Source organism: Bombus pyrosoma, linkage group LG14 (assembly GCF_014825855.1).
Source record: "Bombus pyrosoma isolate SC7728 linkage group LG14, ASM1482585v1, whole genome shotgun sequence".
NCBI lineage: Eukaryota > Metazoa > Arthropoda > Insecta > Hymenoptera > Apidae > Bombus > Bombus pyrosoma.
Genome location: NC_057783.1, coordinates 6,930,162 through 6,953,172, shown reverse-complemented (window position 1 = coordinate 6,953,172; position 23,011 = coordinate 6,930,162). Strand labels below are relative to the sequence as shown.

The 23,011-nt window shown below is 29.8% G+C and overlaps 4 protein-coding genes across 14 annotated transcripts; 2 read left to right on the top strand and 2 right to left on the bottom strand.

Moving 5' to 3' along the window:
* Positions 1-43: 43 nt before the first annotated feature.
* On the bottom strand, positions 44-2,895 carry LOC122574764 (T-complex protein 1 subunit delta). Its single transcript, XM_043742738.1, has 9 exons — positions 2,592-2,895; positions 2,210-2,262; positions 2,040-2,129; positions 1,706-1,957; positions 1,524-1,619; positions 1,282-1,443; positions 852-1,196; positions 519-770; positions 44-424 (listed from the first exon to the last, which is right to left on the bottom strand). The coding sequence occupies exons 1-9, from the start codon at positions 2,698-2,700 to the stop codon at positions 179-181; spliced, it is 1,605 nt and encodes a 534-aa protein (XP_043598673.1). The 5' UTR covers positions 2,701-2,895; the 3' UTR covers positions 44-178.
* A 211-nt stretch (positions 2,896-3,106) lies between these two features.
* LOC122574759 (protein MON2 homolog) lies at positions 3,107-12,440 on the top strand. 2 transcript variants are annotated; one of them, XM_043742728.1, is made up of 25 exons: positions 3,107-3,758; positions 3,926-4,057; positions 4,160-4,342; positions 4,428-4,664; positions 4,732-4,857; positions 4,923-5,120; positions 5,193-5,445; positions 5,514-5,667; positions 5,749-5,991; positions 6,086-6,372; positions 6,452-6,822; positions 6,917-7,129; positions 7,203-7,378; positions 7,460-7,622; positions 8,400-8,547; positions 8,626-8,879; positions 8,966-9,100; positions 9,170-9,420; positions 9,507-9,669; positions 9,741-9,884; positions 9,963-10,276; positions 10,366-10,550; positions 10,637-10,880; positions 11,041-11,117; positions 11,241-12,440. In XM_043742728.1, exons 1-25 carry the CDS (start codon positions 3,639-3,641, stop codon positions 11,408-11,410), a joined length of 4,941 nt encoding a protein of 1,646 aa, XP_043598663.1. In that variant the 5' UTR covers positions 3,107-3,638; the 3' UTR covers positions 11,411-12,440. The 2 variants fall into 2 exon arrangements, with proteins under 2 accessions (XP_043598663.1, XP_043598662.1); XM_043742727.1 differs by having other exon boundaries at positions 11,035-11,117.
* Positions 12,441-13,048: 608 nt separating this feature from the next.
* On the top strand, positions 13,049-21,422 carry LOC122574762 (CTD small phosphatase-like protein 2). Of its 10 annotated transcripts, none has more exons than XR_006319171.1 (10): positions 13,049-13,184; positions 14,390-14,624; positions 14,957-15,097; positions 15,160-15,406; positions 15,492-16,048; positions 16,183-16,539; positions 16,621-16,716; positions 16,795-17,418; positions 20,961-21,113; positions 21,194-21,422. XR_006319171.1 is itself a non-coding variant. In XM_043742735.1 (8 exons), the coding sequence occupies exons 2-8, from the start codon at positions 14,412-14,414 to the stop codon at positions 16,858-16,860; spliced, it is 1,677 nt and encodes a 558-aa protein (XP_043598670.1). In that variant the 5' UTR covers positions 13,049-13,184; positions 14,390-14,411; the 3' UTR covers positions 16,861-19,381. The 10 variants fall into 10 exon arrangements, 2 of the variants coding, with proteins under 2 accessions (XP_043598670.1, XP_043598671.1); XR_006319168.1 differs by having other exon boundaries at positions 16,795-18,877; positions 21,045-21,113; positions 21,191-21,422; XR_006319166.1 differs by having other exon boundaries at positions 16,795-18,877.
* On the bottom strand, positions 19,538-22,537 carry LOC122574766 (metaxin-2-like). The gene is given in 5 exon segments (XM_043742742.1): positions 19,538-20,243; positions 20,744-20,881; positions 21,429-21,748; positions 21,750-22,009; positions 22,280-22,537. Coding segments are annotated over 5 exon segments (798 nt in total). The 5' UTR covers positions 22,326-22,537; the 3' UTR covers positions 19,538-20,209.
* Positions 22,538-23,011: the final 474 nt, after the last annotated feature.

The following is a 23,011-nucleotide window of genomic DNA, read 5'->3' as shown; positions in this document are numbered from 1 at the left end:
GAAGCAGATCGAATTTATTTTGAAAGAAATAAAAGAAATTGAGAACGTTAATAAGCAAATTTGATTTCATTAATTTAACAAATTGTAGATTATAAAGTCAACATAGTTTCAGTAGCATTTCTTAATGGAGAAAATATTTGCAGTGCAATTTAAATGTAAAGTTCATATTCTCTATAAATTACTGGTTTGTATTCACGATATCATCAATCTTTAATATGCTGCGGACAGTTTCCGAAGCTAGTGTAATGGCGCTTATAGAAACTAAAAGTGGTTGAATCACATTTTCTTCCAAGATATTAGTAATTGAACCTTTTCGCACATTAATACCAGTAGTATGTTCACCCTTAGCGTGTCGGTTTCGAAGCTCCGTTACAGTTGCAATAGGATTCAATCCGGCATTTTCCGCTAGGGTCGATGGAATTGTCTATAATATTCACAAACATATATTTGGAAAATATGTTAAAAATTTGCACGTATATTTAGTAGCAAATACAAATTATAAAAATGATATAACTCACCTCGAATGCATTTGCAAAAGCTTTAATACAATAAGCATCAACGCCCGATAAAGTTTGAGCATATGCTCCTAATTTTAATGCAAGCTCTATCTCAGGTGCTCCTCCTCCAGCAATTAGAGCTTTTTGTTTCACTAAACAGCGTACTACACATAATGCATCGTGCAATGAACGTTCCGCTTCTTCTAAGACCAGTTTATTACTACCTCGTACAAGAACTGTCACTGTTGGTCCAGGATTTTGTATTTTAGTGATCTGTAACAAGAAGAAATAAATAAATATTTACAAAAAAAGACATTAGTATTTTTAAAAATAGTCATGTTTTAATCCATTAACCTTAACAAACTTAGAGCTTCCAGTCTGTACTTCTTCACATAATTCTGCGTTAACAAGATTATCAGCGACAAAGTGATCTAATGACGCAATTGGTCTACAACCTAACGTTTTACATACGAATGAAATATCCTCACGTTCAATGTCTTTAATCACCATAACTTTGATTTTATCTAAAAAGTGTATAGCTAAATCACTGACAGCGTCGCGAAGAATGGATTTCTGTACTAAGAGCACATTGCAACCAGCTTTTTTAATTTGCTTCACGATATTTAATATGTAAGTTCTTTCCTCCTTCAAAACACGATCCATTGCAGCGTAATCGGATACGATTACATTATGATCCATCTGAAGCAATAAAAGAATTTTACTTATACTTATGTATAAAGCTTCTTAAATTCATGTGCATATTTCTTTATTTCAAATTACTTACGTCCGTTTTAGGTGGAGAAATGCAGAATTGAATTAAACCTATTTTTGCTTTTTCAATACGTTTCGGTCCATTAACATTACAAGATTTTTGTGTAAATATTAATCCTTCTACAAGTTCGGTGTCTTCAACTGTACCTCCTAACTTCTTGATTACTTTTATGTTCTATAAATGCAATAGTGTTATTAAGATATAAACTTAATACATTTACTGTAGTAATTTAACTTGTATATTGATTTTCTTACATTAAGATCTACAGCAATTTCTTTCCCTTCTTCGGTAACTTTTAATACTGCATCTACAGCAAGTGGTGCTAAAAGGCTTGATTGTTGAAAGACAACCTTAAAAGAAAAGAATTGCATAATTTCAATTTCATAATAGTATTTGAATTACAGTTTATAATTAATATATACATCTTAAAATATACCTTTGAGTTTAAGGAGGTTGCTGCAGCTCTAATCAGTGATTGTTTGTCTTTTAAATCAACAGGAATAGACATATTTGTCAATATTTCTACAGCTTTAACTGCAGCTTTTTGGAAAGCATCGCTGATTAAAGTAGGATGTATTCCCTTTTGCAACAAACGCTCTGCAGCTTCTAGAAGAGAACCAGCCATAACAACAACACTTGTAGTACCATCTCCAGCTTCAATATCTTGTGCCTTTGATAATTCAACTAACTGAAAGCATCAGAACAAATGAAAAACGCATAAAAATTATTTAAAAAATTCTTAATGCTTCCAATATTAATAAAAGAATTACCATTTTTGCTGCAGGATGTACAACATTCATTTCTTTTAAGATTGTTGCACCATCATTTGTAATTGTAACTTCTCCGTTCCCAGCTTGAATCTTAACATACAAAATGAAATATTTCAACTATGTATAAACAAATTAAGTCAATAAACCTAATTCTAATGTATGAGTTTTACCATTTTATCCATTCCTCTAGGACCAAGACTGGTACGAATTGCATCACTGACAGCTGAAATATTGATATTAATATAAAACTCTCATTCACAAAAATGGGCGAAACAAAGGACATTTTATGTTAATAAAATGTAAAATTGCACCTACATCCATAGCCTACAATTTTACTTAGGTATATTTAAAGTGTTTTTAAATAATTAAAACTACATTCTGTAAGACTATATAGTGATAAATCTTAACTTTTTCTTCAAATTAACGATGACAAAATAATTCGGTTACGGTGTATTGAACATGACTATAAAAGGTAATATTTTTGTTGGCCTAAGAAATAATTAATAAGAATTGAAATACTTCAGGAATATATCAGTAGCATTATTTATTCACCTTTCGCAGCATTGATATTGCTGCTACGAATATCTGTTGGTTTACTTTTATCTTTATAGGCCTGTCCATGGGCGCTTCGTCCATCGCCGCTTGCCGTTATTGCCGTCATTCTCGACAAATTGGTCACGTTTTTTAGGTCGGGTTGATTACGAAGTTTGTACGCGAGTTTGTAAGGAACTTCGTTCCTCTGAATATTGGAGATGATTTCTCGCGACACTTTTCTTTACAATATTTTAAACTCTTATAGGAAATAGTTAATTCTCTCAATGAATTAAAATACGCTACGCTCAAGAAACGACTGGAAACCTTAGATTATAAATTCGTAAGAATGGGTGCCGGGTAGCACTATTCATCGGTAACAAGGACCATAGATTTACAATGGCAAAGACATGTCAAAAACGTTGTTCAGCACCACGTAGTGGTTCATCTAAGAAACTTTTACAAGTTCATATTTTAAGATCTTATACAATATTCTACAAACTGATATAGATAAAGTCATTTTATTTTAATTTAAGTTATAACGATATATGGCTAATTAAAGTATATAACATAACCTAAAATTTATAAAAATGTATAAGCGCAATCCCAAATGCCATATCGTTTGATTATGGTACGAGCTTCCACCCTAGTTTATAAATTGATTCGAGGTTGATGGTAAATTACAATACATATACATACGAATTATTGTCGCCATTGCAAGCTACAGTTTATTATTTACATGAACGTGTTACGATTAAGATGCAAATAGTTAATAATCGTAAAAATACATGGTTTTTAAGGAAGTTTAACCGAAACTCTGCTAAAAGCTCTAAGTGATTGATAGTGTCGTTGAAATGACGTAAGGTTAAAAATGCGTAAAGACAAACCCACTAAATTGTCACCTGCCCGTTGTCATTTCTGATAATCGGTATGGGATGTGCCAACTCACCTGCTGTTAGATAGATACGAATATTCATATGGCAATATGCATGCCTCGAGAAACTGTTTATAACTTACGATGATATAGATTTTTATGATAACGTTGTAAAAAAGAGAATTTGATACGCGATGGCGAGTTCAGCTATCGGAACTAATTCGGAAAATACTTCAAAATTTTTGGAATCGTTACAAACTGACTTGAAAGTTCTCGCCTCTGAGACGAAGAAGAAATATCCACAAATCAAGGAAGTATGTTATTATTATTGACTTTAATATTTAGTAATATATTACACGTTATTATGTAATATTAAATAAAGAGTTAGGTTAGTTTTTTAATTTGAAGTGTTCTATTTTTTCCCATGAAGATTAGTACAAAATTATTGGAAACAATGTTTGAATATTGCATTTTATTACAGTCATGCGAAGAAGGAATTGCAAAAATAAGGACAGCTTCGAATACTTCGGGTGCTCCAATTTATTATATCGTTAATCAAATCTTATATCCTTTGGTTCAAGGTTGTGAGAGTAAAGATGTAAAAATTATAAAGGTATGTAAAAACCAGATATATTCTTTTGTATTTTATTTTTTAAATATATAATATTTTATATTTAAACAATATAATAATTTTCTGTCATATTACTTATTTTAGTTTTGTTTAACTATGATGCAAAAATTAATTACACAACAAGCTATTGATCAAAAAGGTGCCCGTTATATCACAGATACGTTATGGATGTTAATGGAATCTGGAACAGAAGAAGTTAAAGTTTTACAAACTGTAACTCTTTTACTAACTAGCAACACTGTGGTTCATGGAGAAACACTTGCAAGAGTAATAATTTATATTACTTATAGAATAAAAAATTTATGTCATTAACATCTTGAGTAATTTAAAAAAAATAATATGTCATTTTTAGAACTTAGTTCTGTGTTTTCGCTTACATTTTACAAAAGATTCTACAACAATTAACACAGCAGGAGCCACAGTAAGACAGTTAGTGTCATTAGTATTTGAGCGTGTAGTTGCAGAAGATGAACAAAGTCCTGATCAAGAAGATTCAGATGAAATAAATTTGGAGGAATTAAAAATTCCTACTAATCAGGCACCTAAAAGTTTAGGACCATGTGCTGCTGATGCATATTTAATGTTTCAAGTAAGTTTATTTATATTAGTTATTACATTGTTTAATAAAATTTAATTACTGAATAAAATTTTTTTAGGACTTAGTACAATTAGTAAATGCAGATCAACCTTACTGGTTAATTGGGATTACGGAAATGACACGTACCTTTGGACTAGAATTGCTAGAATCTGTTCTAACAAATTTTTCATCAGTATTTTTTAAGGTATTTAATCATAAGTGATGAGTTCACATATAAATTATAATTGTTTAATTTTTCGTTTTTTTCAGCATCCAGAATTTAGCTTTCTACTAAAGGAAAGAGTGTGTGCCCTTGTAATTAAATTATTTTCCCCTAATATCAAATATCGCAATTCGGTACCAGCATCACTACAACAAGCTACACCTTTAGATAAACCTTATTTTCCTATTAGCATGCGGCTTCTCCGAGTTGTTTCTATTTTGATACAAAAATATCATTCTCTTTTGGTATATATTCTATAAACTTTAAAAACTTTTAAACTTAATAAAAATATTTTAATACAGCCTTGAATTTTTCAGGTGACAGAATGTGAGATATTTTTATCCCTAATTGTTAAATTTTTGGATCCTGATAAACCAACATGGCAAAGAGCCTTAGCTTTAGAAGTTTTACATAAAATGACAGTACAATCTGATCTTCTTACAAATTTCTGTGAATGTTATGACTTAAAACCTCATGCAACCAACATTTTTCAAGATATTGTCAATAGTTTAGGTGCCTATGTACATAGTCTTTTTGTTAATCCCCAAATGATGAACCAAACCAATATAAGTAAGTTTTAAAAAATTTACTATAATAGCAATAAAATATTAATAATGTTAATATCTTTTTAATGTTAGCGACAAGTACAACGATTCCACAAAGTACGGCTTCTCCGTTATTTACGGGAATGCCTATAGGTCCTGGTGTTTCACCTCAACCTGGTTTTTATTCACGCGGCATTTGGTTGCCGGTAGTTGCGACATTTACAAGTGGTCAAGCTAAATCAACCTAGTAAATACTAGAACCTTTTTTGTTGTTTACAGCATAATTCTTTTTTAAAAAATTAATACAAGTGATTTAATTAACTTTTAGTCTGGACATGCTTGATAAAGTCGAACCGCCACAGATTCCTATCGGCTATGGAATAAGTGTAGCGTATGCATGCTTATTAGACATTATACGATCCATAGCTCTCGCAATCAATGGTACTAATGAAGTTGTAATTGGAAATCAATTGTACAAACCTAATGAATTTGAACGAAAACTTCATACTCAGCTCATTAATTCTAGTTGGTGTGGCTTGCTAGCAGCATTAAGTCCTCTTATAGATGCAAGGTAAGAAAGATTAAGCTATTGATTATTTTACCCATATAGTATTAAAATTTATTTTTTGTGTATAAAAATCTCTTTTTTTCTCTGGAATTCCTAGCACCGATGAATCTGCAACAGAAAATGTGTTAAAAGCGATTCAAACTTTTGCATCGCTGTGTGGACAATTAGAGTTGCAGACTCCGCGTGACGCTTTCATTACTGCAATATGTAAAGCATCATTGCCTCCTCATTACGCATTGACTGTGTTATACAATGCTCCTCAAGGTATACCGAGTGCAAGGCAACAAGAATCCACTCAGTACAATGTGACTATTGGTGAACCAGATTATAGACAACAGGTTGTAGCTGTTGGTACTCCTCTACCCACTGCATCTCTACCAGTTGGTGTGTAATAATGATTTGAAATTGCTGAATGAAACTGCTTATAGCTGAATAAAATGAAAAACTATTTGCGCCAATGTAGGTGCACATCAAGGTCCAGTTATGTTAACGGCAAAAAATTTACAATGTATGCGTGCATTATTATCACTTGCACATTGCCATGGAAGCATACTTGGTGGTGCATGGCATTTGGTACTTACAACACTACAACATCTTGTTTGGATACTTGGTTTGAAGCCTTCTACCGGAGGATCCTTAAAAGCGGGAAGAACCGCTGCCGATCCAAATGCAGTACTTACAAATGCAGTTATGGCAGATTTGCCTGTACTTAGCGCCATGCTTAGCAGGCTATTTGAAAGTAGTCAACATCTTGATGATGTAGCTTTACATCACTTGATAGACGCACTTTGCAAGTTAAGCCACGAAGCTATGGAATTAGCTTACTCTAATAGAGTGAGTGTGAATTTGATTTTCAATTGAAAGCATCAGAGCTTTAACATTTAAGTCTTAAATATAAAATGCAGTCACATTGCAACGTCTCTGTTAGGAACCCTCCCTGTTTGCTGTGGCTAAACTTTTAGAAACTGGTTTGGTAAACTTACCACGGGTAGAAGTTTTATGGAGACCATTAACAAATCACTTGCTGGAAGTTTGTCAACATCCGCATATTCGTATGAGAGAATGGGGAGTCGAAGCTATTACATATCTTGTAAAAATGGCACTTCAGCATAAATATCCACAACCTTTGCGCGATAATCAAGTATGTTAAACTTTTTAATTAAAAGAAAATAAATTGAATATTGAAAATGTAATTTATTTCTTTTTCATTACAGAAATTGCAGACTTTACTTTTAGGACCATTATCAGAATTATCATCAGTTCGCCATGGAGATGTAAGACAACGACAGCTAGAGTGCGTTTTACAAGTGTTACATGGAGCAGGAGAAACACTATATCATGGCTGGCCTTTGGTACTTGGTATTATTGGAGCAGTATCTGATCATCATGGGTAAATATCCTTATATAGTAATAAAAGCCTGATCTAATAAAAGTATCATTTATTTTAATTGTATATTAATGTATTTTACAGAGAAGCTTTAGTTCGTATAGCATTTCAATGTTTACAATTGGTAGTAACTGATTTCCTACCAGTAATGCCTTGGCGATGTCTTCCACTTTGTGTTGACACAGCCGCAAAATTCGGTTCTCAGACGCAAGAATTAAATATTTCATTAACTGCTGTTGGATTAATGGTAAGAATGGACGACCAAAAATGTTTTATATGTTCGTTTTATTCTTAATTTTAGTATTGTTATATGCTTTTCTTTTCTTTTCTTAACCCCTTGCCATACCATTTAACACGGAAGAATCCGGGCCCAAATGTTGCGCCCGAATGGTCAGGAAAAGAGCCGAAGCGACGGAGACAGAGTGTCGGAACTTGAAACATGAGATCGTGCGACTGAGTACGTAGATAGCCGCGCCCGTGTTTAGAAAAAAGACACCATTCGATACATTCATACTTGGCCCGAGATTAAGCTACGAGTGAGACTCGTGATATTCACATTTGACATGAAATTAGACCACGAGCCTGACTCGTGATATTTAGATTTGGCTCAAAATTCTCATCATGACTCAGACTCATAGAAGTATGGCAAGGTGTTAATTTGAGAAGGACCTGGTACATAACATGTTACGCGAATTCGGAACTTTTGGTTGAAACTTTCGATTACAGATTATGGAATTCCTTACAAGTACATCAGAGCAGGAACTCATAATTAAAAGATGAACATGCATTAAATTGTAGAAGAAATTAGGAGCATTTAAAATTGTTAAAATTGAAGTGCAAATGTCTTGAATGAAACAAATTAAAATCAAGACAATCAGGCAAATCAAGTTTATTTTAGATGTATTATTACAATGCTTTTTCATATCACATAAAAAATAGATTGATAGGTCAATTCAGTAGATTTTATAGGTCTTATAAAATATAGTCAGTTTAATGTATTTACACTTATATATTGTCTTTCCAGTGGAATATAAGCGATTATTTTTATCAAAACCAAGAGAAGCTTTGTGTATCTCTGAAAGGAGATTCATCGTCTGTGTTTCCGGACTTTCCTGGTACAACAAATATGCCACCTTTTGACAAACTTTGGATGTGTTTATATGCAAGATTAGGTAATATATTTTGTTATGAAATTTTATATAGGAGATAGAACATATCTGAAATATTATTATTGCATTTATATTTGTAAGGTGACTTATGTGTGGATCCTCGGCCCGCCGTGCGCAAATCAGCTAGTCAAACTCTGTTTTCTACAATATCTGCACATGGTAGTTTGTTACATCAGCCGACATGGCAAGCTGTACTTTGGCAGGTTCTTTTTCCATTGCTAGATAAAGTAAGAAGTTTATCTAACTCCGCCAGTAGTGAGAAGGTAGATACTAGTGGAAACATACTTATTCATCACAGTAGAAATACAGCACAGAAGCAGTGGGCGGAAACGCAGGTAATATATATTTATTTAATACTTACATTAATATATTACTAATATATATATTAATAAAATCAATCTGTTTAATTATTATTCTATAGGTATTGACTTTGAGTGGCGTTGGAAGAGTATTTAATACCAAGCGGCAGTTGTTACAAATGTTGGGCGATTTTCCTAGAGCTTGGTCTCTTTTATTAGAATTTATAGAAAATTCTGCGCTTAGTAAAAATAACGAGGTGTGTATGTATACAATATATGTAATTATAAAAAATTACTTTTTCAAATTATGTATTTATAATTGCTAGGTATCATTGGCAGCTTTAAAATCATTTCAAGAGATTTTATATCTTCAAAAAGGAAGTGACAATAACGAAGTAATTCAGTCAAACGATTCCGAAGCATTATGGATCGTTGCATGGCGTGTGTGGTTGAATATTGGAATGGAAAGTACAACACCCCCTCAAGAAGGGGAAACGGAACCTTATGTACCATCACAAGCATTTTTAACAGCATTGGTTCATATATTTCCAGCTGTTTTCCAACACATCAGAAACAAGTATATTTATACTTAATAATTTTTTCATGTAATTAAGTTTCTATTTTAAAAAAGAAAGTGTATATCTTTTTTTTTTTATTTCTCAGATTCACTGGCCCAGATTTGCAAAAACTTTGCATTGTGTTAAAAAATGCAGTTGCAGTTCCAGTACATGGTGAATCAACGCCATATATTTTGCCTACAATGCCAGATGTAGTTCTCACTCATTTACAAGATGGTGTACTTCATTCAATGGAGCTTTTACAAAAAGTATGTAATTTATTTCATTATTAAACTCATTTTTTCTCTATTCAACGTTAATTTAATTTTTCTTTTAATAGGAAGCATTAAATGGACCGGATAATTTGCGAACAATGATTGTTTTAATATTTCTTCAGCTTTTGAGTTTTTCAAAGCTGGCTTGTGAAGCTCCCACCTATGGTAAAATCCCAACGAAACACATCTCTCAAATTAGAGGCGTATCTGTGCGTATTTTTTAGTTTTTGTATTTAATCATGACATTATTTTTAATGAAATATTATTTAGTTTTTTTATTTATTTAGGCTGATTGGGTGACTATGAATTATGTTCCTTTTGGAGAGAAAGCTTTATCAATGGTTGTAACATTATATCAAAAGACAGCACCTGAAATGGCAGTTATAGATGGACAAGTTTTGAAGCATATTATAGAAGCGTTGCACGTGCCTTTGTCAATGAAGTATGCTTGCCCGTCACCAACAACTTGGAAATTGGCTGTTACTAGTTTGCTTGCTGTTTTACATACTGGCTTACCTTTAGCCAGGAAATATCCAGAACAATTTCAAAATATGTGGCCGGAACTGGCGAATACATTAGATGATTTTCTATTTCCGAAAAGGTGGTTCGATATAGCATAGCAATAAACATGTATTTTGTTGTTTTGTAACCGCTGATTGTTAAAATTAACATTTTGGTGTTCTACTACAGTATATTAAATATAGAACGAGGTGTCGAAGAAATTCAAGCGGATGAAGCTGTAGATTGTCAAGTGATGGAACTTTTACGAGATGAGGTTTTACCACATTCTCAATACATACCTCATCAGTTTATTTTGCGAGTAGTTATGTTATTAAATAAAGGCTCCATACACTCAGCGACTACAACAAATATTGGTAAATCTCTTTTATGTTCATTGAAGGAAAAATTTTAAATATAAAATTATTTTTTATTGCTGTAAAATTACTTTTTATTATTGTAGAAAATAGCGGCGAAACTAAGTTAAGAGAGGAATTCGCAAAAACGTGTTTTGAAACATTACTTCAGTTTTCTCTATTGGATGGACTAAATAATGAATCAGATCATGACACAACCAAAAGTCCTGAAAACGATGAAGGAGGTGTTGCTGGACGGTTAGCAGTCACTGCGCTCCTTCATAGGTTTCAAGAAGTTTTACGACGATATATTGAAAATGAGAGGCGAAGTGGAAAATGTCCACTACCTAGGTAATAGTTTTGTTCAAACAAAATTTTTTTAGCTCTTCTTTCATTTGATTTCATTTGATTATATTAGTAAAATACATTGTACGATTCCATTGGAGATAAATGTAATATATACATATATTAATTTTTAAGTACTTATTATATAAACCTTTTCTAGGTACAGATTATCAGAAATTTCTTTTGTTTTGAAAGCTGTTGCAACACTTGTGGTTTCTCTGAAAAAAGCACCACCTAACAAAGGTAATCCTTATTAATTTATATATTTGATTTTAATTTTTATAACAACATACGTAACTTCCTATGTTTTATTTATAAACAACGTTATGCAAAGGAAGACAATGGAATACAAATTTTATTTTTTAGTTGAAAGATCAGTTTGGGAACAACTGATTGGACTATATCCTTGTCTAGTAGAATGTACAATAGCTACAGCGTCAGGTCAAGTATCAAGATCTTTGCGGGAAGCTTTACTACAATATCATGATCTATTGAGACCACCGCTTCATAGTTCCGCAACATCTAATGGTGTTTGACCATTGCATTCTTTGCTCCTAACTCGTGATAATAATGTTTGCTACGCAACCAAGTAGTAAACTTTCTATAACTGGTTACGTGTGCAATAAATTTTGTTATAAAATTTTTACTTCCGCGTACACGTTACAAGGTAAAGAATCTAAGGTGAAGTATCTTTGAAAATCTTTAATTTATGTATCTGTCGAAAAGTTTATCATGCAAATCTTAGAAGTTTTTCATTACCATATAACAAAGGTAAAAAACATTCATGTTTATCTTTATCATCTTTATCTTTATGATATAAATATTTTAATTGTGTAAATTGCAATAGGTTTTTATAGAATAATGTATTCAAGTAGCATGTTAACACTTGAAGTGTTAGCAATAATCACTTAAATATTTATTTGACATTTTAAGAACTTCCATTCTTTCAAATACTTTGATTTCTACAAATATGATTATAAAATTCTTTTCTTTTTTATACAGTTTATTATTATAAGATTTTAAAGTAACAGAGAACTGCTATATATAGCGTAATATTTATAAATAGCTGCATATAATTTTTGGTTTAGTTAGTAATATTGTCTATAATGTGCAAAAACAAAAGTAATATAACATGGTGTCTTATATTTGAGTATATAACACATAAAAACATGTAGACTTAGGAAGTCGAAGCAAGTATACAAAAGTTATGTTAAATATGTATTTGTTTAAGCGCAAATTGGTTGACTATAAATTATACACATATGCCATGCTGCCGTACATAATTCATGTACGACTTGGCTTTTCTAATACATGATGTAAATATTGAATTAATTGCGATTAGAGCATATAGTACGATTTTATAAATAATATAAAATTACTATTCGCTATTCTTACAATGATACAATATTGATAAACTATGATATAATGATGTAAATAGCCATACAAAAATTCAATAAAAGTCTGAAATATTTATTGCTATTTTTGTATAGAAATTGTGCCTTCATATATTTTCAGGCTTTGTACTTTTTAATATTTTTTGTAATATAGCACAACAGTTTTTTATATTAAGTTTTTGAAAACATTTTTTAATATAATCAAAACCAGTAAAGTCTATCTTTGAAAATATATTTTTTTATTATTTAATTAACATATACATAAATTATTTCTATTCTTTATATAATTGTTCATCATATTATTTCATTATATCCAAAACATTTGATTTTGTATAATACAAATGTATATTCATGGTGTATGTATATAGAACAGTACATAGGAAAGGATTATCTACATATAACAACATCTTGACGTTCTAAATTTGTTTTATGGCACATATTAAGCTTTGATATGAATTTTATCTACGTGTAAATTATAAATATTTGGACAATTAATTAATTTTGGCTAAACAGTAAGTACTTGGTTCGATTTCTCTTAATGGACAAGCGCCTTAAAAAGAAGTGTCTTTAAAACATAGATGTCGCATTTGTAACCGGAAAACTTGTAGAATTAATCAAATTTCAATAAAAAATATAATTGTAGGATATATTTTTACTATATTATTTTTCACATGACTTTTATTTAAAAAATGAATTGAAAAATTTGATTCATATTTGTGAGAAACGATATGTGTTAACGAAGTAGTGTTGAATTTGATTCATGATGTATTTTCGAGTGACGCCGCAGCCATGATTGTTTAGTTTCGGGGGATGAAAAGTGAATGCGAGCTACCGATTTGAATGAAACGCGTGTGACCACAACACATACCGACTTATTTCTGTATTTAATAAGTGTGTCTGTTAATTAAGAGATATGGTAAGCGGTATCATAAGTTGAAACATGAGTTAAGCATTTATTCACGCGGGATAGTTTTCGCGGGAATTTTCAGGCGTTACAATTGTTGGGTGCCGCCGCTTCCGCGGCACAACATTGCACTTTCAAACTTTCGATCGATTTATGTCCGATATACAGTACCATCGAGTAAGATGAGCATCGTGCACGGTTTATCATGTAATGTGAATTTCATTTCACATCTCGCCGATTATTCGGTTGTGCACACAAATCTACACTATTTCTGTGAAGATACTAGAAAATGTAACCAAGTATCACACTGCATATAAATCGATATATACTTCTAAGTGTGCATATATGTGTATTTGTATGCGCGTGTATGTGTGCGTGCGTGCGTAGTGTGACGCTTACACGAGTATATGTATACGTATATAGAACCACTACAAGAAATCGTGGATCAGGAACGCCCCTTTTTTACGATATGATCGAATTTCTTTCCCGCGCAATTTCTAAGACACGATCGAATATTAATAATTGATAGCTTTTTGATCTTTTGATCTTTTGACCTCTCTTTGTTTGATGTATGAACTGATTTTTCTTTTTAGATTACGATTTAGATTTTATTATTTGTTTAGAAAAATTTTGTTCTTCATGAAATTATATGTTTAGTTCAAACCACTGTTTTTCATATACCTCAGTCTAATCTAGGAGAGATAAATTATTTATGTAAAAAGTTCAGAAATATGTATCTCGGATGTTGTAAATGTATAATTTTGTTGAAAATACCCATTAAATTTAAATAGAATTTTTTATATCAGTTGTAAACTTGTATTTAAAATAGTTGTTAAGAAAATGTATTTTGATTAATTGCTTGAAAACAAAAATGAAAAATTAAATATAATTAAAATATATAAAAATAAATTTTGTTTTATATTTAAATTTATTTGCTACAATAGGGTATTATTAGATCATTCTTTATAAAAAAATGTATCTACGAAAGAAAGGAATATACATATATATATTATTAATATATATAATATTAATAAATAAATCTCTAATAATTTCTATAAGTATACATTATATTATGCGTATATATTTATTTACCCTCCTTCTGTTGATTAACAAGAAATTGATTCATGCTACTTATTGATTTTGATTAATATAACAGTTGTATAATTTTAATATTTTTAAATAGTACAATAACATTCTATGATTACATGTTGTTTTAGGCCATTTAGATACTTCTCTGAAATGTGGTTACGAAGTGAACATGTTAGTAGAAGGCTACGTGGTCGTTTAAACGTAAGTTGTGTATCCAGAACTAAAACATCTCACCATCGGGTACAAGTTAGCAGCTTACGAAAACTTCCATCTGTAAATAATAATAATTATCGCATTAACACACCAAACAAATGTGGTAGACTGACACGATGGAAACATAGATGTACTCATTTCTTAAAAGAGGTATGCATTAGTATCTATTTTTCCTTTGACCTTAACTTCTCACATTTGTTGTATCTTTTTGTGTCGCTATCTAAAACATTGATATTCAATTATGATATTTCAAACTACATTATTATTATTAGCTTATGTAAATGATCTTTGCAGGTCATTTATTAAAACAAACTTCACTATTCCTTAAAAAGAAATACTTTCTAACTAATCAACGGTTAATGAGTGACTGACTAACTCTCAAGGATGTTATGCACTTAGATTTCTTAGAACTGCAATCGAAGTCATTTGGTTAATGTAAAGACTTCACTTCAGTTTTGTTAAAAAGATTATTATCTTCGTAGGCTTGTAAGGAAAATGTTTTACGTTTCGTAAAATCTACACCTAATAGACGAGAGAGAGGGCCTCGTAGAAGAAAATGCATAAAACGATCAATGGTTACTTCAACTCCTTTACACCGATCTTCTACAAAAGATGCAGTTATTGTAAGTTATTTTAAACTAGTTTGTTTTTGAATAACTAATAGTAAAAAATATAAATTGTTTAGCCAGAAAAATGTGCAACAGTATCAAAAGTTTCTGAAGAATCTAAGGAAAACTGGAATACAACTAGTTTATCTTTGTACTCATCTATATTAAACACAGACTCATGTTGTTCTTCCATAACCAGTGTAAATGACATCAAATCTTCAGTTCCAAGTGTATCACCACTATCAAATCTAATGCCTCCTGCATCTATAGGTTCAAATTCAAACCTTTCATATGTATTGGATGATGAAGAAAGCAGAAGTATTGGTATGCATATTTACAAACATAGGCTATAATAATTTATTTGGCCTTGTGTAACACATATGCAACTAATACATTCCTTTTGTTATAGATACTAGTTTGCTGTATTATTCTGCACATTGCACACAAACAGAAGCATCTGAAGAATGCTATAGATTAATGCATTCTACATCCATGTATGGAACTCGTTCTTATTCATCAGAAAAGTATTTTCCAAATGGAAAGTACACATTTAGCAATAATAATGCGAACAATAGTAATTCGTCAAAAACTCAATGTTCTGTTGACACTCATTTGTCAAAATATGAATCAAACTTTACTACTACAAAGTATGGTACTACAACCATGTATAGTCTAAGCCATCATCATTCGCCAGATACAAATGGTAATGTTACTGAAAAATATGATTCCGATGATATTGAGAACGATTACCATGACGTTGAATATATGGAAGTTGGAAGTGAGGAAATAGTAGAAAGTTGTGATATGGAAAATATGGTTACTCATGTCCAAGAAGATTGGGAACCATTTGATCCTTATGTCTTCATTAAACACTTACCACCTTTGACTCCAGCGATGAGAGCCAGGTGTCCTGCTCTTCCTCTTAAAACACGCAGTAGTCCAGAATTTAGTCTTGTATTAGATTTGGTACGAATATTTTGAATTATCATAAAAAAATGCATAATAAAAATTAATATAGTAACAAAATAATTCTTTAATAAAATCTAAAAATATTACAGAAAATGAACGAAGGGATATAAAAAGATTTTTTTTTTATACAGGATGAAACATTAGTTCACTGTAGCTTGCAAGAACTTTCGGATGCAGCATTCCGCTTTCCTGTCGTCTTTCAAGATGTAACATACACGGTGTTCGTCAGAACAAGACCCTATTTTCGCGAATTTTTAGAACATGTCTCGTCATTGTATGAAGTGATCCTTTTTACTGCAAGTAAACGAGTTTATGCAAACAAATTAATGAATCTGTTAGATCCAACACGAAAATTGATTAAGTATCGTCTGTTCAGAGAACACTGTGTTTGCGTAAATGGAAATTATATTAAGGATCTATCTATACTCGGTAGAGATTTATCTAAAACTGTTATTATCGATAATAGTCCACAAGCATTTGGGTACCAAGTAAGAATATAGCTTTGTCATATATTGAAAAAAAAGGACAGTTATATATTTTCTGATTTTAATAAAATATTTCTTTTACAGTTAGAAAATGGTATTCCTATAGAAAGTTGGTTTGCTGATCGTTCAGATAATGAATTAATGAAATTGTTACCTTTCTTAGAAAATTTAGTAAATTGGGTAAGTATTTAATAAAGTTTATGTTAGGTGATTTGCAACAAATATTGATAATAGAATAAACGTTAATTAACATTTTAGGGTGGAGATGTTAGACCACGTATTAGAGAACAATTTCGACTCTTTAGTTTTTTACCACCAGATTAATTCATTTCATAAACACAAGATTACCATTTCAAAAGCTGCTAGCCTATATAGGTACGTACATGTATAGTATATCTTACGGATATATTCAGCAGATAAATGTAAGATATCATACAAAGCGTGCAATAACACACGCCAAAAGAAAATTCTATAATTTGCAATAATGTTTTGTTAATAATATTCGATACATAATCGTTGAAATTATTAAAAACCAAAATATAGTTATATCGATAAAAGTTGAGATAATTCTTGCGCTATGATTTTTATAAAATTTCAAAAAGAGGTAATTTATTATTTAAATATAATAAATTTTGTACTTATTTGTAAAGAACTTAAATCAATCTTGTTAAAAAGATTAGCGTAAAAAATACATTTGAAAAATTAACATCTTAACATAATATTGTTAAGAAATATCACAACATAGTAGTTACTAGAATCTATATTTATCAAATATTTGGGCAGGTACCAATCAATAAATAAATAGTGAAACTCTCTCTTTATGAATCACATAAAGACAAATCAAGATTTGATACCAGTGACTGCCAGGGCTTATGTGTTATTGTGAGAAAATTTCATAAATAATATTCTAATCTAAATTATTAAAAAATGAGGTTATACACTTGTTATTAAATTACTCTAGTAAATACATTATAGCAAATTATAGATATCTCTCAATTTAAATATTCTTCATATTCTTAATTGTGGAGAAAATGAATAAAATCTAATTAAACAAAATATATATAAAATATGCATAATGTTAAGTTGAGAGATGTCAAAATAATCAAATACCAGATATTAAAATTTTATTTAAGAAATTAAGATCTATCGCATTCGAGTTTTCTTTTTCTTCTTTTTTGGAAGTGATGCAATTTACTTCATGAAGTTAATCATATTATTCATTGTATGCAGAAATATGCAAAGCATTCAATATATTTATCCAATTATAAAGTAAGTTAAGCAAAAATCTAATATCATCTATGAGATGAAATTATTGCAATAGTTAATTCAATTATTTGTTCCAAGAGATAGTAAGTTCATTGAATAGAAACAAAATATACTGATAGGATAAACATAAATAAATAAAATACAAACTTCCATTTTCGAATAACTTCTGTTATCGCTAGTTTTTATTTCTGAGCATAGTCCACACATAGCAGAAGTCGTACCTATTAACGAAGTAAAAAAGAAAAAGAAAGAAAATAGGAATATTAAACTTATACTTTCAAAATAAAACTACTTTTTACATTAATCAAAATTATAATTAACAACTTCAGACTTATTATGTTTGACTAAATATTTTCGCACAAGTAATTCTGTTTTTAGTTACATAATATGATATTCTATAAATTTTAAACATACGACAAATGATTATTATTGTCTACAGTTGTCATTTTGCAAATAATTATTGTTAAATTTGTAATATTTTTTGCTATATAGCTATATATATATACAATTAGTCTTCTGGAAAGATGTAATGTCTTCTATATTTAAGTTTAGTTATAAATAAATATGATCTCAATCTGATTATTTTTAATCAATATATTGAAAGTATGAATGTTTAAACTTTTCAGTTGAGCACTGCAAGTATAAATCAGTGTAGATTACAAGTTCTTTAAGTGCATACGTATATACATATATTCATAATTTTTTAATTACGAGTACATGTTGATGTGTACGTATCTGTATAAACGTGCGTGAGACAATTATATCGCTATATCCTGCTATATCTAATAGAATTAAAGAATTGCGTGTAATTCATAGCCAGAAATTTATATCGAAACGTCACAATTTAGTAAAACTGTAAACATGTTACATCTTGTAGTGTTTACTATACTTCAAGATTGTATGCGCATTTCACATCACGAATTTACAGATGTGTAATATCAATCTTTATTATAAAAGATGTAAAACTTCGGCTGTCCTGTATTGGATAAATCTTTTTGCCTCTTCTATTAATTTTTTGAGTTCCTTTGAAGCATAAGATAATGATTAGATCATTATCTAACGAGCCTCAATCGAGGTAATTATTATAATTTTCTACGAAACACATCGTGCAATATTGGAAATGACTTCACTAATTTAATTTTATCATTGTAAATCGCTGTATGTATTTTTCTTTTTCTACGCAATATCTTTTTATAATTTCAATGAATAACAGATTGCGAACTGCTTATATTTTTCCTTAGAATAATCAAATTGTATTTTCATGCATATTATAATAGTAGCTTTCACATAGTATTTGTTATTGAAAGATACTATTAAGAAATAAAAATAATAACAGTAGGGAGGAAAATACATGCTTGTTACGTATGAAGAAAGTCTTTATATTATTTATTCTTTTATTTATCACTTAAAAATGAATATATTCAGATATAAATTGTTGCAATAAGGAGATAAACAGTGTTTATTTAACGATATTCCTATATGTGAAAGCATTGAACTGTAAACAATATTTTGAAAGAAATCAACAAATTTACATTCTCTCTATTAAGTATACAAATTTTAATGAAAAATTTGAAGGTGAATATAATTAGTATTTACTGTAACTAAACGCTGGAGACAAGAAATATGTAACAGACATATTTTAATATTTATACGAGATAATTCATAATTGCGTAATTAGTATTAAATATTCATCTTCCAATTCAATTAAGAATATGAAAAAAAAATAATTCGAACATTATTCCAATAACTTACATTTAATTTAGCTCTTATTATACATCATTATATTATTTTACATATGATATCTAAGAATGTTTTACAATTTCACACAGAGAAGTATGCTATAATGAACTGACTAGACAAGAAGTAGAGTTTTATTATAACGTGTAAAAGATCTATGTAATACAGATGTACATTGAAAACAATGTACATTAGTAATGATATAAATACTTTTTACACATAAATATAAATTAGTTCATGTAGCTAATAAAAACTTTCAATTAAAATAAAATTAAAACAAAATGTGAATAAGTTATTTAAAATGCACACAAAATAACAAATATTATTAGTTAAATATATGCAATTTTTATGATAAAAAGATACTTATTGTCAATTAACACATATATAGTTATACTTAATATCAGAATGGTTGTTATTGTACATAATTCTCTTCAATGATTTAAGTTAAAAATAAATGCTGACAAAAAATACATTGAAAACAATTGTCATTGGAGAAATAAACAACGATTTAACATTATCGTTTCTAACAATATCTGACAAATATTTTTGTAAAACGCCTAATTTACGGATACCTTTTATCGGTTATGCATTCCTGTCGATTTCCAAGAACATATATTTAGAAATCTCCAAAGTCGTATTACTTAATTCTCGCCTCCAACATTTTGTTACTTTATTTCACCCGTATCGCTTGAGGAGAAAAAATGCTGAAAAATGTCACGTGCAATATTATATATTTAGAATAATACATTCAACGGTACTTCATGTTCAACGCTAATATAATTTTCATATTTAACAGCTATAACAACTATCAATACTTTTCTTTATTTTCTATACAGTTTACTATTTCTTACTAGTTCTCGGACTCGGGCTTCAGATACATTGAACGTTTGTTTATTTACTGTAACTTGTATCATATTTATGATATACAATATATGTGCCTTATGCGTTATATAACATAATATCTTAATAAAATGATTTAAAACCACAGTTTGTATATCGTTTTGAATAGTGTAAGGAATTTATTTTTCTTTAGACAGTTGTTTATAAGATACTACATAATCTTGGCTTTACTTTTTTACTTTGATCTTTATCAAGAGTGCGTGCATAGCACAGGAACTTCATATCAGTACTATCAGAGTACATAATTTCGACGTATCTAGAGCCCGAGGGAAATTCCCCCTAATCTTCTGAACGCTGGAAATACCTAGTTTCAATGCGTTTGCAGAGATGCACTAGCAGTGGATAGCTCTGGACAATATTTGCTAGTTTGTTACCAGGTAGTGGTGTTGTGACTATTGTAAAAATATGTCCAAAAACTAGGGCATCCAATTCATTAGGTGTCCTAAATATAATTAAATAAAAATTTTGTCAAATATAAATTTCATGTATTTAAACTATGGTAACAAATGCAATGTTACAAGGATTCAAGGATTTAAAAGGAGAATTTCAAAAGAATCTTCTGAAAGTGGCGGTAATGCTTCGATTGATTCAGAATAATTCCATAGGGTTTCTTTGGAAGAAGATGCACAGATTTCAAAATCATAAACAGGAGATTCAAGAAAACAGTTATTCAGGTAATTTCGTCCAATTCTTGATGCATGTTCAAGAAGTTTAGGAAAATCTTGTACAGCTGCAGCAATCTCTTGAACAGTAGGTGGGAGAGAAGGAGTGATTGAAGACAGGGAATATATGTGACCACATACAAGAGCATCTACTTCAGTAGGTCTTTTCAAAAATCAAAACATCAGTAATATTAAACAAAAAACATAGTACATTTTTGTCAATGAAAAAATTTCAAATGGATATAAGACATATTTGTTATGTTCAATTTTAATTAACAAAAACAAATAAAGTATTTATAGCAATCTAAATTAATAACTTATACTTACTTCTCTCCAGAAAAATAATCACTACCCTCCAATCTTTCACACAATGCTGTACAGCAATTTTGAACCTCCTTACATACTTCTTCTATAGTTTTATTATACCAGCCAAGTACATTGAGTTTCTTTATCACTTCCTTTCTTTTTTGCCAATTTAAAAAGTGATTTAATGGCCATGGATATACACTCCCATGCCTTACTTTAGTTACTTCATTCAAAGTTGGTTCATCAACCCAACAGATATATAGCTCAGCATTTACAAAAACATTATTCACTAATGACATATAAGCCCTCATGTCTGCTTTGCAAGTTGCAGATAAATGNGTCTGACAAACTTCTGCCTTTATTTCCTATGAATGATACGATATTGTCAAATTCGGATATTAAAAATGCCCCACATTTAATAAATGGTATGCGGCCAGATGGGGACATATATTCTGCATTGCTTCTTGGTTCTATTTGAAAATCAAGGCCACACATTTTAAGGAAAGCTTGTACAGCTAAACAATTTGCATTGTCAGGTAATAATATTTGTTCAACTTCGTATGGTTGATACAAAGTAATTGGCTGAGGCCATGGCTCTTGTGCTAAAGAAAAGAGTATTAATTAGGGTTTCTAAACAATAATACTAAGGTTTTGCATAATTATGAGAAAACATGAGATAAAAAACAAATGATGAAACTAAAAAAAGCTTTACAAAAGAAATATAGTATCTTTTATATGAAAATTTAGCCATTATTTAAAGACGCATAAAAAAAAGATGAATAAATGATATAAATTAGAGAGACAAGGTTAAGTTTCATGGCAGCCAGAACTTAAACGCGAAGTATGTATTGAAATAAAGTTTTAATAGTTACCTTCCAACTCTAGAGTGATAGAATCTGCTAACAGGGGACAAGGCATTTTATCTGGTAAGTGCAATACTAATAACAACGTGGAATTTAGTTACTTTGTTCTACTCTGAGCTACATCAAATGACAAAACAAGGAAAATCGGCGAAGGCAATATCGATTCTTCTTCACAATAAAAATTAATGCAGTAAAATTGTTGTAATGTAATATTATATTCTTCTTAAAGTAATTACGTTATAATTAAATAGCCATTAAATAAAATATATGTATTAAATATTTATGTAATTATGTTATATGTTTACATTAATGCTTATTAATTCTTGATTGAGTTATATTAAATACTTAATTAATTGTTATACACTATATGTTTACTTAATGTTTACTTAACAATCTTGTATAACGGCAAAGACAAGTAATCGTAAATTTATAATAATAATTATAATTATATATAAACAAATAAGATTGACTAATTTGTAACATAGTTCAAAACGAAAATGTATATAGTATTAAATATATATAGATTAATGATATTTAATTAATTGAAATACTGCTACTTGGATGAAAATGTATACATATATTTAAAATAAAATATTCCTTATTTTCTTAAATGAGAACTAAACAATTTATAACAGAGATAATTCTATACAAGTAAATATAGTAAATTAAATATATTATAAAAAATTCATTAATAACACAATGGAACGAGAATATTAGAATTGTACTTTTTTAGCTGTGTCA